General features: G+C 37.2%; 1 protein-coding gene across 8 annotated transcripts in view; it reads left to right on the top strand.

Annotated features, from left to right (window-relative positions):
• The window catches only part of DDHD1 (DDHD domain containing 1), an 85,672-nt gene that overhangs the window by 56,019 nt on the left and 11,073 nt on the right, over positions 1-18,580 (top strand). For all 8 annotated transcript variants that reach the window (XM_070593094.1, XM_070593091.1, XM_070593093.1 and 5 more), the window contains 4 exons: positions 1,094-1,356; positions 2,771-2,846; positions 15,515-15,664; positions 17,820-18,072. In XM_070593094.1, the coding sequence (XP_070449195.1) occupies positions 1,094-1,356; positions 2,771-2,846; positions 15,515-15,664; positions 17,820-18,072 (742 nt within the window). The remainder of the gene's footprint in view (positions 1-1,093; positions 1,357-2,770; positions 2,847-15,514; positions 15,665-17,819; positions 18,073-18,580) is intronic.

The following is an 18,580-nucleotide window of genomic DNA, read 5'->3' as shown; positions in this document are numbered from 1 at the left end:
TAGTAAGTAAATGATAGAAAAAGGAGAAGACTGCCTTAAAATTTAGGTCAGGGGCTGGCCCTGAGGCATAGTGATTAAGTTCTGCGTACTCTGGCAGCCGAGGTTTGTAGGCCTGGATCCCAGGCGTGGACCTGTACCACTCATCAAGCCATGCTGTGGCAGTGACCCACATACAAAATAGAGAAAGATGACACAGATGTTAGCTCGGGTAGAATCTTCCTCAAACAAAAAAAAGGAAGATTGGCAACAGATGTTAGCTCAGGGCAAATCTTCCTCATCAAAAAAAAAAAAAAAAAAACTCAGATCAGGGCCCAGTATAGGTTTGAATAACAAAAAAATCTTATTCTTCTGACCATATGGAATATTTAGCAATATTTGTTAAAGCTAAATATCAAAGAAAGCAGTTTTACAAAGAAAAATGACTAAGATGGTTCCCAGATTATTAACCTCTAAACGTTTCAAAGCCCTGCTTTCTGGACATATAAAACTTTTTACTCAACTCTGTATTGCCAACTTAATGGGAGTTTTGGAATATCAAGTAGATCAATGTTAGCTTTTTCTTCAGTCATACAATGGCCTTTCATTACATTACTCTTGGCTAAATGCAGAATGTATTTACAGAATACATACTATAAGTACATATAATATGTTAGTACGCCTGTTATCGTAAACTGAAATATTCTTTTCCAAAATTTGCTGTGGCTTAAAAACTACAAGCTACAAAAATTTAGAATTACATATGTATAAAGTTGCAGAGAAGAAATTTCCAGGGGCTCTTTGGAAATTTTATTGGAATCTGCATAGAACATTTTTTTTAATCTACGGAACTGTTGGCTCATATAGTTGGTTTAAGGACTATGGAAGGCTCTGTGTGGGTAATATCTGCTTTTATTCTTCAGTGATGATATGGATTAGAATAGCGTGTAAACCTTACTTCATTTTCTGCAAGCTTTTGAAGCTGCTAATTTTAATAATCTAGATATATTTGGCCAGTAATGTGTGTTTTTCTTTCTCAATGTATTTGAGTTTAGAAATAAAGTTTTTAGCAATCAATGATTACTCTAATATGACAATGTTTTCTTATTTCAAACAGCTAGTTAAAGGCCTTCAGCAAGAGCTGAATCGATTATATTCCCTTTTCTGTTCTCGGAATCCAGACTTTGAAGAAAAAGGGGGTAAGGTCTCAATAGTGTCACATTCCTTGGGATGTGTGATCACTTATGACATAATGACTGGCTGGAACCCAGTCCGCCTCTATGAACAGTTGCTGCAAAAGGAGGAGGAGTTGCCTGATGCGCGATGGATGGGCTATGAAGAGCGACGTCTCCTTGACGAGCTCTATTTAACAAAACGGCGGTAAGATGCCCTAGTCTCTGAAGACAGTTTAAAATGACTTCATGGAATTACTGGACTTCATAGGAGAATGCTTTTAAGATTCTCATGATAAAGAAGAAATATGTTGTTTAGGGTACTAAGATTATTAGATAACATGCCTAATCAAGCTAGAGACTATTAATTTCATGCTAATTACATATGTTTTCCTACAGCATAAAATAAATTGTTTTGTCATCTTCCTCTTTTCCCTTCTGTCTTGTCTTCACAATTTATTTAGCATGAAATCTAAAATATATTCCAGGCTGAGTCACTGCATAGAATCCTTATTGAAAATGTTTGCCAGTGTGTAGTCCTTTGTAGTTTTACTAATCTTAGAGATGGGCCTTTACCTTTTGATTATTCTGAAAATCATTTAAAGCCCTTTTTTCTTGGCAAGGATATTTTTGACAGATTTTATAATTATCTGATCGCTTGTGGCCTTCCTGATGCTATCTTTTAATTCTTTGCTACATTCCTATCTTCATATATAGTTATGAGCTCTATCTTCTTTGTCCTCTTAGCAATCATCTGATCAGTTCTTAACAGTGAAAAAGTCACTCGTTTTGATAGTTAACATTATATAAAAACAACCAATTTAGTTGACTAAAATTCTTACTCAGGAAGCCTTGGATTTATTTTAGTGTCATAGAAGTTGTCTAAGATATCTAAATTGCATTTAGAACCTTATTAAGTACAATAAGCTAGATACACAAATCATATAGTGTCAAAATAATTGATAGTTTTGAAAGAAAATATGTTGGCAAGTCTTAGAGCATCATTTTAGATATAAAATCTGGTAAAGTTTTTTAACAGCTTTAGAAAATGAACAGCACCTTTTTTTAACTTAGTTTCATTGTTTATTAAATGTAAGTAGATACAAAACATTGTAATTGAAAGAAATTGAAATAATCCAAATGTTCATCAGCAGATAAGGTAAATAAACTGTAGTTCACCCATATGGTAGACAGTTACACAACTGTTACAGAGACTGAAGCAGATCAACAAGCAGTGAAATGAAAAGATCTCTAAGATCCATTATTGAATGTAGAAAAAAGGACACAGAACAGTATATGTGGTATGAATGTTTGATGTGACTTTTTTAAAGGTGTATATATGCTTGTACTTGCCTCACATTTTACTGAAAGATCTCCCCAAAAAAATGTTAACATCAGGTGTTATGAAGAGTAGGGGTACTTTCACTAATCATTTCGTAAACTTGTGTAGATTTTTCTATACTACAGCAAGTGCATTTGCCAAATACTGTCCATACGGGTTAATTTGAGGGATTAGATACTGAGGCATCCTTTTCTTCTCTATACTTTAGTGAACTAGTGAGCGTCTAGTATTTATGGAATTATGAATACGAGTGTGTTCATAATCTCACACTGCTTCCTAGGCTGAGAGAAATAGAAGAACGGCTGTGTGGACTCAAGGCATCATCTGTGACACAAACACCTGCCTTAAAGTTTAAGGTAAAGAAAGATAGATGAGATTTTCATTATTGATCTCAATTTTTTTTCCAAACATCATTTGAAGCATGACATTAGGATTCAAATGAAATCTTAATAATTGTTCTTTCAAATGAATATTTATTGAACACATACTCTGTGTTGGACACAGTTTCTGGGTTCTACAAAGAAAAGAATGGACGAGACAGTTCCTCGGCCCTCAGGTTATATAACGAAGTGTTATTGGTGCTATTAGCAGTATACAGAGTGATACATGCGCGAGAGAAAGGTTTTAATTTTGCCTGGAGAAGTTTACGAAGGAATGACATTTGATCTCAGCAAATTGGATATTGCCAAGTGGAAGAAAAGAGGACTGCTGTTCTGTGGGAAGAAGCAGCATGAACAAAGGTGTGGAGGGATGTAACTACCTAGTACCTCCAAGAAACACCACGAAACCTTAAGTATTGGGAACAGAAAAATAGATCTGGAAGATATTTAGTATTTAGAATTAACAAACCTTAGTGACCAACTAGTTGTGGGTGGTAAGAAAAATGAGTGGAGGTATATCAGTGAGAATTCCAGGGATGGAAAATTAGCATTTCCATCAATGAGAATGTGAGACAAAAGCACAAGAAAGAGGCGGGTGCGTGTAGTTAGTCTGGAGGGCGAGCAAGCTAGTTTGGCTACAATAAACAGGACCCAGAGCAAGGGGGCTGTAGGAGAGCAAGAAGAGCTGGAAGGAAAGAACTTATATATGATATAGGCAGTAGAAGCTTTTCAGGGTTTTTGAGCATCAGAATGGAGCAGTGATTTAGAAGGAAGTGGCAAGAGAGATGTCGACATTGATCTACTGTTGGAAAGAACACAGCCTATAGCTGAATAACAAATAATTTGTTTGCAGTGTTACATGGAGTATGGCATGTTTCCTAATACTCATTTCTTTTGAATGTATGCCCATGTCTAGTGTGTTATATCATCTCTTCTTGAAATCTGTTTCTTTATCACAGGAACTTAACATACAGGTTAAGTTATGGAATGATGTAGAAATTTTTTTTAAAACAGTAAGAATTTTCTTATTGAATCTATCTCCATGATTTACAAAGTTTTTTTTTTAACTTATACATTTAAAGGCCGTAAGGTAAAGTTATAACATACATTTAAAAACCGTAAGAGCATGGTCTTTGGAGTCATCCCCACCAGGAATTTGAGTTCCATCTCTACCACCATTATTATACATAATCAGTGTTAAATGTATAGAATTGATTTGGTAGAAAAAGTAAACTCTTCTATTTCATGGCTTGAGTATTTTACTGGAGAGTTGAGTATGATCCACTAAGTGTATTAGGATCTCAAAATTCAATATCACATTACTAGAACTTATGTACTATAATTGTGTATCCTTCTAATATGTAGTTATATGTAGCCTAATAATAAGGATTTTTAATTGTTATTTAATTAGTCATAGAGAAAAATGTAGAAATCTGAAATTTAAAAAGGAGTGTCTCATAAATTGGCAAATGAATATTTAGCACTTGAGTTCTAAAAGGAATAGAAATTTTTCTTTGCCTCTTAACCAGCAGATGGATTTACTTTTAGAATACAGATGTTCAATCTGTTACAAGTGACCGTTGAACTTAAAAAAAAGAAGAAAATATTGACAAACGTTGGTCTGGAGAGTGGGAAAGTTTGGTTCTGATCATGAGGCTTTGCCTAACTAGTAAAGTAACATTAGCCAAATCATTTAACATCTCTGAATTTATCTGATTGTCCCTGGACAAGGAGATTAAACTAAATATCTAAAACTCTTTTTCGCCTTTAAAATTCTTCGATGGATTTGGGCATCACTAAAGAGGATTACTCTTACCTGGGAGAGAATAACTCCTTTGTGTGTTTGTCTGTCAGACTGCAGACCAGTCATAAACAGAGAAAGGAAAGTTGTTTATTCTGTGGATTTAACAATTTAATAAGCATTTATGAAGTACCCGACCAGTGCATGAAGCAGTTTCCTGGGGTAGATGTGTGTATGCCTGTATGCCTATGTCTGTCAAGCAGAAAGGACTTACACAGCTTTCTCTTCTATCTCAACTATTTTTTTGTATCTTTCTCTTTCCTTTATCCTCTCCTCACTTTACGGATAAAGAAATTACCTTAATCCTTTCAGAAATCACTGTTTTCATCTGTGTCACTATTATTTCACTTGCTTTTTCTTTTCCTTTTTTTAAAGATTGGCACCTGAGCTAACATCTGTTGCCAGTCTTTTTTTTTTTTTTCCTTCTTCTCCCCAAAGCCCCATAGTACGTAATAGTATATTCTAGTTGTGAGTGCCTCTGGTTGTGCTGTGTGGGACGCTGCCTCAGCATGGCTCCAAGAGAGGTGCCAAGTCCACACCCAGGATCCAAACTGGTGAAATCCTGGGCTGCCAAAGTGGAATGTGTGAACAACCACTCAGCCACGGGGCCCCTCACTTTTTTTTCTTATATTTTTAATTTTTCTTAATACAAGTTAATTTTCTGCAGCCTTCAAACATTTTTTTCAAGTAATTTTATTGAGATCATAATTTCAGGTATACATTATTGTTCATCAGTTTCTGAATACACTTAATTGTGCTCACCCCAAGTAGTCTAATTTTTAACCATCACCATACATATGTGCCCCTTTATCCCTTTCCCCCACCCCACCAACTCTCTTCCTCTCTGGTGACCACTCATCTCTTCTCTTTATCCATGTATTTGTTATTGCCCACATATGAGTGAAATCATGCAGTAACTGTCTCGTGCAGTAGATGAGAGTTCCCTTTCTCCACATCCTCTCCAACATTTGTTCTTTTTTGTCTTGGTAATTACAGCCATTCTGACAGGTATAAGGTGATATTTCATCATAGTTTTGATTTGCATTTCCCTAATAATTAGTGATGTTGAGCATCATTTCATGTGTCTGTTGGCCGTCTATGTATCTTCCTTGGAAAAGTGTCTGTTCGTATCCTCTGCCTATTTTTTGATTGAGTTGTTTGTTTTTACTTTGTTGAGTTGTATGAGTTCTTTATATATTTTAGAGATAACCCCCGTCTGATAAATGATTTGCAAATATTTTCTCCCAGTTGGTGGGTTGTCTTTCCCTTTTGTTCATGATTTCCTTTGCTTTGCAGAAGCTTTTTAGTCTGACATAGTCCCATTTGTTAACTTTTTCTTTTGTTTCCCTTGCCGGAGTAGACATGGTATTTGAAAAAATGTTACTAAGACCAATGTCAAACAGTGTATTGCCTATATTTTCTTGTAAGAGTTTTATGGTTTCAGATTTTACATTCAAATCTTCAATCTATTTAGAGTTAATTTTTGTGTCTGGTGCAAGTTAATGGGTCTACTTTCATTCTTTTGCATGTGGCTGTCCAGTTTTCCCAAGACCATTTATTGAAGAGATTTTCCCTTCTCCATTGTATATTCTTGGCTCCTTTGTGTCAAAGATTAACTGTCCGTAGACGTGTGGTTTTATTTCTGGGCTTTCAGTTCTGTTCCATTGATCTGTGTGTCTGTTTTTGTGCCAGTACCATGCTGTTTTGATTATGATAGCTTTGTAGTATGTTTTGAAGTCAGGGATTGTGATGCCTCCAGCTTTCTTCTTTTTTCTCAGGATTCCTGTGGCTATTCAGGGTCTTTTGTTGTTCCATGTAAGTTTTTTAATTCTTTGTTCTATTTCTGTGAAGAATGTCATTGGGATTCTGATTGGGATTGCATTGAATCTCTAGATTGCTTTAGGTAGTATAGACATTTTAACTATGTTTGTTCTTCCAACCCATGAGCATGGAATATCTTTCCATTTCTTTATGTCTTCTTCAGTTTCTTTCAATAATGTCTTATAGTTTTCAGTGTATAGGTCTTTCACCTCTTTGGTTAAGTTTATTCCTAGGTATTTTATTCTTTTAGTTGTGATTGTAAATGGGACTATATTCTTGATTTTTCTTTCTGCTAGTTCATTGTTAGTGTGTAGAAAAGCAACTGATTTTTTAAAATTGATTTTTGTACCCTGCAACTTTGCTGTAGTTGTTGATGATTTCTGATGGTTTTCTGGTGGATTCTTTAGAGTTTTCTATATATAGAATCATGTCATCTGCAAATAGCGAAAGTTTTGCTTCTTCCTTTCCAATTTGGATTCCTTTTATTTCTTTTTCTTGCCTAATTGCTCTGGCCAGTACCTCCAGTACTATGTTGAATAGGAGTGGTGAGAGTGGGCACCCTTGTCTTGTTCCTGTTCTCAGAGGGATGGCTTTCAGTTTTTCACCATTAAGTATGATGTTGGCTTTGGGTTTGTTGTATATGGGCTTTATTATGTTGAGGCACTTTCCTTCTTTACCCATTTTATTGAGAGTTTTTATCGTAAATGGATGTCGGGTCTCATCAGATGCTTTCTCTGCATCTATTCAGATGATCATCTGATTCTCATTCCTCAAGTTGTTGATGTGGTGTATCACATTGATTGATTTATGGATGTTGAACCATCCCTGCGTCTCTGGAATAAATCCCACTTGATTGTGGTGTATGATCCTTTTAATGTATTGCTGTATTCGGTTTGCCAATATTTTATTCAGGATTTTTGCACTTAAGTTCATCAGTGATATTGACCTGTAGTTTTTCTTCATGTTGTCCTTGTCTGGTTTTGGTATCAGGGTAATGTTGGCCTCATAGAATGTGTTAGGAAGCATTCCATCTCCTTCAATTTTTCAGAATAGTTTGAGAAGCATAGGTATTAAATCTTCTTTGAATGTTTGGTAGAATTCTCCAGAGAAGCCATCTGGTCCTGGACTTTTGTTTTTTGGAAGTTTTTCGATTACTGTTTCAATCTCTGTGCTTGTGATTGGTCTGTTCAGATTCTCTGTTTCTTCTTGATTCAGTTTTGGGAGGTTGTATGAGTCTAGGAATTCATCCATTTCTTACAGGTTATTAAATTTGTGGGCATATAGTTTTTCATAGTATTCTCTTATAATTCTTTGTATTTCTGCAGTATCTGTTGTAATTTCTCCTCTTTCATTTCTAATTTTATTTATTTGAGCATTCTCTTTTTTCTTGGTGTATCTGGCTAAGGGTTTGTCAATTTTATCTTCTCAAGGAACCAGCTCTTAGTTTCATTAATCCTTTCTACTGTTTTTTTAGTCTCTATTTCATTTATTTCTGCTCTGAGTTTTATTATTTCCCTCCTTCTGCTGACTTTGTAGGTGCATTTTAAGATTACTTATTTGAGATTTTTCTTGCTTGTTGAGGTTTGCCTGCATTGCTATGAATTTCCCTCTTGACCACTTTTCCTGCCTCCCATAAGAGGTGGTATATTGTATTTTCATTTGTCTCCAGGTATTTTTTAATTTCCCCTTTGATTTCTTCAATGATCCAGTGGTTGGTTGACAGCATGTTTTTTAGTTTCCACATATTTCTGACTTTCCCAGTTGTTTTCTTGTGGTTGATTTCTAGCTTCATAGCATTGTGGTTGGAAAAGATTGTTGGGATGATTTCAGTCTTCTTAAATTTATTGAGGCTTGCCTTGTTTCTCAACATATCATGTATCTTTGACAGTGATCCGTGTGCACTTGAAGAAGAATGTATATTCTGCTGTTTTTGGATGGAATGCTCTGTATATAGCTATTAAGTCCATCAGATCAAGTGTTTCATTTAAATCTACTATTTCCTTGTTGACATTTTGTCTGGATCATCTCTCCATTGATGTAAGTGGGGTGTTGAGGTCCCCTACTATTTTTATGTTGCTCTTAATTTCTCCCTTTAGGTCTGTTAACAATTACTTTATGTACTTTGGTGCCCCTGTGTTAGGTGCGTATATATAGATAATTGTTATATCATCTTGGTGGAGTGTTCCTTTTATCATTATATACTGGCCCTCTTTGTCTCTCATTGTCTTTTTTATCTTGAAGTCTGCTTTGTCTGCTAAAAGTTTAGCAACACTTGCTTTCTTTTGTTGGCCATTAGCTTGGAGTATTGTTTTCCATCCTTTCATTCTAAGCCTGTATTTGTCTTTGGAGCTGAGATGCATTTCCTGGAGGCAGCATTTTATGGGATCTTGAATTTTAATCCATCCGCATACTCTGTGTCTTTTGATTGGAGAATTCAATCCGTTTATATTTAGAGTGATTATTGATATCTGAGGGCTTAATACTGCCATTTTATCTCTTATTTTCTGGTTGTTCTATGTTTCCATTGTTTCTCTTCCTTTGTATTCATCTGCCATTTCATTGTGGTGGTTTTCTGAGGAGGATTCCTCAGTTTTCTCTTTTTGTGAATTGTGGCTCTGCTCTGATTTTTTGTTTAGTGGTTACCATGAGAATTGTATGAAAGATATTGGAGATGGGATTGTCCGTTTTCTTAAGGCCTGTGCTCTCCATTAACCTAAGCAAGTACCTTCCCTTTCCTCTCCCTTTCTGAGTAATTGCTGTTACAAATCGTTCTTTTTAATGTTGTGAGTTTGTGACTAAGTTGAAGTCTTTATCATTACTTTTGATGCTTTCTTTCCCTTTCTCTTTTAAAAAGTTGTAATTGAGTCTTTGCCTCCTTTTTCTGATAGAAAGCTGCAGGTTTCTGATTTTGTCTATTTGTCTCCTTGCTTGGGGCTTTGTAGACCTTTGTCTTTTTGTTGCCACTGTGAGGGCATCTTTAATTATTTCTTGTAGGGAGGTCTAGTGGCGATGAACTCCCTCAACTTTTGTTTATCTGGGAAAGCTTTTTTTTTTTTCTTTTTTTTTTCCAGTTTTTTTTTTATTGAGTTATTGATAGGTTACAATCTTGTGAAATTTCAATTGTACATTAATGTTTGTCATTCGTGTTGTAGGTGCACCACTTCACCCTTTGTGCCCACCCCCCACCCCACCTTTCCCCTGGTATCCACTAAACTGTTCTTGGTCCATAGTTTTAAATTCCTCATGTGAGTGGAGTCATACACAGATTATCTTTCTCTTGCTGGCTTATTTCACTTAACATAATTCTCTCAAGGTCCATCCATGTTATTGCAGATGGAATGATTTTGTTCTGTTTTGCAGCTGAGTAGTATTCCATTGTATATATGTACCACATCTTCTTTATCCATTCGTCTGTTGATGGACACTTAGGTTGCTTCCACGTCTTGGCTATTGTAAACAGTGCTGCAATAAACATTGGGGTGCACAGGACTTTTGGGATTGCTGACTTCAGGCTCTTTGGATAAATACCCAGTAGTGGGATGGCTGGATCGTATGGTAGTTCTATTTTTAGTTTTTTGAGGAATCTCCATACTGTTTTCCATAGTGGCTGCACCAGTTTGCATTCCCACCAGCAGTGTAGGAGGGTTCCTTTTTCTCCGCACCCTCTCCAACATTTGTTGCTATTAGTTTTAGATATTTTTGTCATTCTAACGGGGGAAAGGTGATATCTTAGTGTAGTTTTGATTTGCATTTCCCTGATGATTAGCGATGATGAGCATCTTTTCATGTGCCTATTGGCCATCAGTATATCTTCTTTGGAGAAATGTCTGTTCATGTCTCCAGCCCATTTTTTGATTGGGTTGTTTGATGTTTTGTGATTGAGTTGCGAGAGTTCTTTATATATTAAGGATATTAAGCCTTTGTCAGATATATGACTTGCAAATATTTTTTCCCAGTTAGTGGGTTGTTTTTATGTTTCAATCCTGTTTTCATTTGCTTTGAAGAAGCTCTTTAATCTGATGAAGTCCCATTTGTTTATTCTTTCTATTGTTTCCCTTCTCTGAGAAGGCATGGTGTCCGAAAAGATCCTTTTAATACTGATGTCAAAGAGTGTACTGCCTAGGTTTTCTTCCAGAAGCCTTATGGTTTCAGGTCTCACCTTTAGGTCTTTAATCCATTTTGAGTTTATTTTGGTGAATGGTGAAAAAGAGTGGTCAATTTTCATTCTTTTACATGTGGCTTTCCAGTTTTCCCAGCACCATTTGTTGAAAAGACTTTCTTTTCTCCACTGTATGCCCTCAGCTCCTTTGTCAAAGATAAGCTGTCCGTAGATGTGTGGTTTTATTTCTGGGCTTTCAATTCTGTTCCATTGATCTGTGCACCTGTTTTTGTACCAGTACCATGCTGTTTTGATTACTGTAGCTTTGTAGTATGTTTTGAAGTCAGGGATTGTGATGCCTCCCGTTTTGTTCTTTTTTCTCAGGATTGCTTTAGCAATTCGGGGTCTTTTGTTGCCCCATATGAATTTTAGGATTCTTTGTTCTAATTCTGTAAAGAATGTCATTGGGATTCTGATTGGGATGGCGTTGAATCTGTAGATTGCTTTAGGTAGAATGGACATTTTAACTATGTTTATTCTTCCAATCCATGTACATGGAATGTCTTTCCATCTCCTTATGTCGTCATCCAATTCTCTCAGAAAGGTCTTGTAATTTTCATTATATAGGTCCTTCACTTCCTTAGTTAAATTTACCCCAAGGTATTTTATTCTTTTTGTTGCGATTGTGAATGGTATTGTATTCTTGAGTTCTTTTTCTGTTGGTTCATTACTGGAGTAGAGAAATGCTACTGATTTATGCAAATTAATTTTATACCCTGCAACTTTGCTGTAGTTGTTGATTACTTCTAACAGTTTTCCAATGGATTCTTTGGGGTTTTCTATATATAAGATCATGTCGTCTGCAAACAGCGAGAGTTTCACTTCTTCCCTCCCTATTTGGATTCCTTTTATTCCTTTTTCTTGCCTGATTGCTCTGGCCAGGACCTCCAGTACTATGTTAAATAAGAGTGGTGATAGAGGGCATCCTTGTCTTGTTTATCTGGGAAAGCTTTTATTTCTCCATTGTATCTGAAGGAAAGTTTCACTGGATAGAGTATTCTTGGCTGAAAGTTTTTGTCCTTCAGTATTTTGAATATATCATTCCACTCTCTCCCAGCCTGTAGGGTTTCTGCCAAGAAATCTGCTGAAAGCCTGATAGAGTCTCCTTTGTAGGTTATTTTCTTCTGCGTTGCTACTCCTAATATTTTTTCTTTATCATTGACTTTTGCCATTTTTACTATTATATGCTTTGGAGAAGGTCTTTTGGCATTGATGAAATTAGGCGTTCTGTTAGTTTCCTTTATTTGTAAATCTGGAACCATCCCCAGGTTTGGGAAGTTCTCAGCAATTATTTCTTTGAACAAGCTCTCTGCTCCTTTCTCCCTCTGGAATACCTATAATCCTTATGTTGCTTTTCCTAATTGAGTTGGATATTTCTCAAAAAATTTCTTCATTTTTTTAAAATCTTAGTTCTGTCTCCTCCTCCACCTGTAGAATTTCTACATTTTTATCCTCTAGAACACTAATTCTTTCCTCTATAACATCAGTGCTATTTCTTAAAGATTCTAGATTGTTTTTTATTTCATTAATTATGCTTTTCATATCCAGAATTTCTGCTTGATTTTTTTTATAGTTTCAATCTCTTTGGTGAAGAGATTCATTTTATTGCTGAGCCCCTTGAATTGTCTTTCTGTGTTTTCTTGCATCTCGTTGAATTTCCTTACGATGGCTGTTTTGAATTCTCTGTCATTTAGGTTCTGAATTTCTGTGTCTTCAGTTTTGGTTTCTAGAGAATTGTCATTTTCCTCCTGGTCTGAATTGTTGCTGCAGTTTCTCATGGTGTTGGATGAACTAATCTTTTGTCAGGACACTTGTGGTGTTTTTAGGTTGCAGATTGCTCGTGTTACCACTAGGGAGAAGCAGGAGCAGCATTTTTGGCCCTGCCTTGTCTGCTCGATGCTGTGGGGGTATTTTGGGTGCATGCCCCAGCGTGGGGTGCATTCAGGCGCTTGTGTGGACTCTGCTTGGTGGGCAGGGCTTCCTGCTGAGACCTAAGCTAGGACCACTCCTTTGCACTGCAGGGACACTATGGGCTACCCCTCCCCACCAGGAGAGTGATAACCAGTGAGCTAAAAGCTGCCACCACCTCTTTCCACAGCTGCCCAGGACATGTTACCTCTTTTGGGGCTCAGCAGCACTGTGAGCACGCTCGCATGCAGGCCTCAGCTATGCTTGCCCCAGTGCATAGATCTGCTGCAGTCTCTGTTTACAGTCTGCAGGGTTGCTGTGCTTGGCGGGTGGGGCTTTCTCAATGGACCAAGCTAGGGCCACTCCTTGGTGGCACAGGGGCATGGTGGGCTCCCGCCATCACCACGAGAGCAATCATGATTAAAGGCTAAGGGTCACCACCACCTCCTCCTACAGTCGCCCCGGTGCATGTTCCCACTTTCAGGGCACTTGTGCCAGGTTGGAAAATGTTCATGTGCATGCACAGGGCTACTAGGGAGAGAAGGGCATGCTCACCTCTCTATGCCACTTCCGGGGGGACCAGTCCGACCACCCTCAGATTTGTAGCTGCATGTGTGTCTCAGGCGTCCTGTTGTGCTGTGTGGGCTCCCTCTGTTGGTCAGTGAATGTCCATTTACGTTGTAGCTCAAAATGGGAGAGACAGAGGGAACAGCTCACTCTTCCATGTTGCTGATGTCATCTACAAACATTCTGGTTATCCAATCTTTTAAAAAAAGAACTATATTTAACATAAAAGTACCATCTCAAAATGCATACTCATTCATATGTATTTTTTAATTTGGACATAGAGAAAAATCACTCCAGAGACATTGTGGGGAAGGAATTAAAGGAGTTTAAAATTGGAGGCAGGGACACTGTTACAATATAGTCCATTTGAGCTGTGATGAGGTGAAATGTTAGACTCTGTTGGAATGATTTCTTAGACGCTGGGGGCGAGAGGGAAGGATGTATTTGGGATGTCTCACTCATGAAGAGATGGAACATGTAAGAGAGGTAGGGGGCGCTTAGGAGGGAAAGAGATTGCGTTCTGTGTGCAGTGCAGCACTGTGACACCCTGTTTTCCTTGAAGGCCTCTCCTCCCTTGGCCTCCATGATACTACTTTATCCTGGTTCCCTTTCTCCTTTCACTCTCCCTGTTGTAGTTTTACCTCCCTCACCTGCTAATCAAATAGATAGTCCTCATAGTTCTATCGAAATCCCTTTTTTACTCTGTGCACTTCCTAGGCAGTCTTACCCATTCTCTTGGTTTTCCATGTCACTTCTATGATGGTGACACACAGACTTAAATGATGATATATGCAATTCTATATCTCTTGCCCTAAATTTTCAGCTACCTGTTAGATGTGTTACAGATACCTCAAACTTATTATGAACAAAAGCAGGATTTACCTAGAGCTTCCTTTTAGGATTAATGGAACCACTATCCTCCCAATCAGCCAGACTCAAATCTTGTGACTTGCCTCTGACTCATTCCTCATCTCCATTCACTCAGATTGATTCCACCCTAACCTCTCATATTTCCGTTTCTGAATGGAACAGTTTGTCCTGCCCAGGTTCAGATTATCTTTTGCCTAAACTCTTTGAGTAGTTTCCTAACTTGTCTCTGAGCCACCAGCCTCTCAATTTTCCAGTTCATCCGCAAGCTAGTACCAGGTTTACTAGCCTCCTAAAACATGGGTCAAATCCTATTGTCCTTCACTACTTATAAATTAAGTCCAGCTTTTTAACTCAAACAGTCAAGATTCTGTACATTTTCATTTCAAACTACATTTTCCCCACACCCAGTTTTTCAGCCATGTCACACTATTTCTGTTCTCTAAATTGAGCCAGGTTCTTTCTTGCCTCTGCTTTATAGTTCATGTGGTTGTATCAGTCTGGAATGTCCTTTTTCCCAGCCCCAGTGTCCCAACCCCAACTGTGGAAATCCTTTTCATCTTTTGTGGTCAGTGTAAGTGCTTCCTCCTTTGTAAAGCCCTCAGAGTTGGAATTAATTGTTCCTGTCTCTGCTCTCTTTCACTCTATTATGGATTTATTTTATTCTGCCTCCCCCACAGGATTGTAAACTCTGAGTGCAGAAGCTCTGCCTTATTGGTCTTTCTATCCTTAAGAGCACCTAGTGTGTTACTTCACTCAAAATGGCACCGTGGACAAGTGGTTGAGTTCTCATGCTCTGCTTCAGCGGCCTGGGGTTCATGGGTTCAGATCCTGGGCACACACCTACACACCACTCATCAAGCCATGCTGTGGCGGCATCCCACATAGAAGAACTGGAATGACCTACAGCTAGGGTATACAACTATGTACTGGGGCTTTGGGGAGAAAAAAACGAGGAGGATTGGCAGCAGCTGTTAGCTCAGGACCAATCTTCCTCACCAAAAAGCATAAGAAAAAGTAGCTTAGGAAGGGAGGAAGGCAAAAGGAGTGACAGGGCGCATGTATGGTGACAGATGGTAAGTAGTCTTTGGGTGGTGAACATGACGTAGTCTACACAGAAATCAAAATATGATGATATGCATCTGAAATTTATATAATGTTATAAACCCCTGTTACCTCAATAAAATAATTTAATTAAAAAATAGCTTAATAAATCTTTAATTAGTGTATGGAAACACACAATGAAATGATCTTCCCTCTTCTATCCACCTTTTCTCATTCTTCATTTTCTATTAGATTTAAAGATAATGAAGTTGCTCCTGTAAATAGATTGTTTAGGATAATTAGTGGTTGGCGTATAGTTAACAAATAATGCGGATACCATCTAGACAAAACTCATTAAAAAAGACATATTTGGAGATAATTTTATTGTTTGTATTTTATCATATATTATGTCGTGGCCAAATTCTATTGAAAAACACTTCACCATTTTTAAAATTTAGGATGACTTTGTCATTTTAGGTTGAGAATTTCTTCTGCATGGGATCCCCACTAGCAGTTTTTTTGGCATTGCGTGGCATCCGCCCAGGAAACACTGGAAGTCAAGACCATATTTTGCCCAGAGAGATTTGTAACCGGTTACTAAATATTTTTCATCCGACAGATCCAGTGGTGAGTTGCAGATACATTTTTCTCTCAATGTTAAATTGTTCCTAAAAGAATCCATAAGAAATCTTGCAAAGTACCATTGAATTAATGAGAAAAATTCATTTATCTGATTCTATTTGCGTAGGTTCCTGTTTTCAGAACTTTTATGTTTTGGTTAATTTAGGACTCAGGAAATAAAATATCTTAGAGTTGATCTGTTTATATTTTAACTTGTAGTGTAAGAGTATAATGTAAAAATATGATCTCTGGACAGTTAATACAAGGGACAGGAGTCATCTGGACTTTCAAACTTTAACCAGTTGTAATACTAATTAACAACCATAAATTTTTAAAATCCCACTTTACTTTTTTCTCTAAAGCATGCTACAATATTGAAATATGTTTGATAGATCCTCATAGAAATGAAAATATTTAAGTATTGTGTATTAAACATGAAAAAGTAGAAGAGTTTATTTTAGCCTGGTAGAATTATAAAATTTTGGATTTTTACATTCTCATTTCTTTGTACTGTAAATAATTTTTTTTAATGTGAACACTCCAAAGATCTTGCATGCAGGTAAGCAGTTTATATGCCAAGTATGATTTTTAGGTGAGAAAAATGCTTCCTTAAAATCTTTTTTTAGGGATAAGCTAGATAGAACTAAATTTTTTTTTTTTTTGAGGGAGATTAGCCCTGAGCTAATACCTGCTGCCAATCCTCCTCTTTTTGCTGAGGAAGACTAGCCCCGAGCTAACGTCCATGCCCATCTTCCTCTACTTTATATGGGGGACACCTGCCACAGCATGCCTTGACAAGCAGTGTGGTGTCCCCACCCGGGATCCGAACCGGTGAACCCCGGGCCGCCAAAGCGGAACGTGGGAACTTAACAGCTGCGCCACCAGGCCCGCTCCTAGATAGAACTAAATTTAAAAGAAACTACTCTCTATAGCATTCCTTCTCTGAAAAACAGCTTTATATAATTGGGTAAAGTTTTTTAAAAGATCTTTAGCTAGTAGCAAATAAATATAACATTGACTAGACACTACATTTTAGAAAATTACCCATATGTGAAAGAATCAAAACTGCTCTATTTAAGAATAACTTTCACTGACCTGGAGTCTAGTATTAGATTCGAATACAGCCTGCACAGTCCTGGCCAAGTCACTTCTGAGACGTGTTTCTCATCTATATGACGCACATGATAATATTTTACTTCATAGGGTTGTCAGGATTAAGTAAAATATATGTGAAAATACCCAGCTAGACGTTAAGTATTTCATTCATATACGTTCTGTTTACTCATTCTCTTAGCATTTGAACATGAACTTGAGTTCATAGTTGAACTCTGAGCTTTCAGAGAATACCCCATCCTTTGTATCATCTTAACTTTGTTATATGATAAAGGAGAGTTCCAAACTCATTTTAAAATATTATTAAAGTTATTTTTATTATTCATTTTATAGTTTTTCTTTGATTTCTTTTTGTATGCAATGGTTTTTTAATGGTTTCTGTCAGAACTGTGCTAGGCAGTTTTTAAAAACATCTTTCTTCCCAACATCCTTGTGAGGTAAGAAGTGTTGCTCAGGAAGCTGAGGCTCTGAGACCTTGTGACTCAGTAAGTGTCATGCAGTTAGAGACAGAGGCCAGAGTATAAACTCTAGTGATCCTGACGCCAAGGCCATTGCCTTTCTGCCGTATCATCCTTGCTTCACATTAGACAAATGATCTTATGTCTCATCTAATTTGTGTTACTATATTAATTTGTTTGAAAAACAGAGTTCAGTAGGAGCTCCTAAAAATTAAAAATTGACCTTATTTCCTGTTTTCCAGTTTACTGTTTACTACTGTGGCTTTTTTGTGAGACTAACATAAATCTAATTGTTAGATGATATCAGAACATAATAAAAATGAATCTGTCTCTCTGAAAATAAATTAATGGGCACTATTAGCCTGGACTAACTCTCTTTTTCTTTTCGTAGTCTCATCATTAAGGGTATATAATTTGATCAAATACACATTATTAAGAGTGAACAAATAGGAATCCATGTTAGAAATTTCAGGTTTTTAAAAGTTCCCTAATGTCTACTGAGCATGCAATAGAATAAGAATAAACAGGATTTACTAAAATCCAAGCATTGTGCCTTAATGTTGTGTTTCTTTGAATTTTTTTTAATCAAGGCTTATAGATTAGAACCTTTAATACTGAAACACTACAGCAACATTTCACCTGTCCAGATCCACTGGTATAATACTTCCAATCCTCTACCTTATGAGCATATGAAGCCAAGCTTTCTCCACCCAGCAAAAGAACCTACCTCAGTTTCAGAGAATGAAGGCGTTTCAACAGTACCAAGCCCCGTGACCTCACCAGTCTTGTCCCGCCGACACTATGGGGAATCTATAACAAATATAGGCAAAGCAAGCATATTAGGTAATTTCTCTTCAGTATTCCTTATCAATGAGTATAAGCACTTTTTATATAGGCATTTAGCTTTGGGGTACTTGGGAATACTCTATGTATTACAAAACGTCCAACAGTTAATTCATGTGTTTAGAGTTAATTACCTTCTCACTGATCGTATATGAGGGCCAAAAGCCCCTGTCGTTGTCTAGAATCTGAATAGCTGGATGCACTAGAAAAGGCCTAGGAATCAAGTCCCTCTTTCAGTCTTGGCCCTACCACTTACTGAGAGATATTGGGCAACTCACACAGTTTCTAATGCTCTGCTTCCTCCTCAGAGAAATGAGGCAATATTTAAGTTTTAAGGGTGCCCTAGCTAGCCAGTTCTCTGATCCAATTCCAAAAATCTCTAAACTGTGTCCTCCCTGAGGGCAACAAGGAGACTTAGTTCCCCTTTGAGTGATCTCCAGGACAAGCCACAGTGTTTGGTGTAGCATTGGAGCTCAATTATGTGAAACTTGAATTTGTCCATTGCTTT

This window comes from Equus przewalskii, chromosome 25 (genome assembly GCF_037783145.1).
Source record: "Equus przewalskii isolate Varuska chromosome 25, EquPr2, whole genome shotgun sequence".
NCBI lineage: Eukaryota > Metazoa > Chordata > Mammalia > Perissodactyla > Equidae > Equus > Equus przewalskii.
The sequence above is the reverse complement of the archived record's forward strand: the minus strand, read 5'-3'. Positions and strand labels throughout refer to the sequence as shown.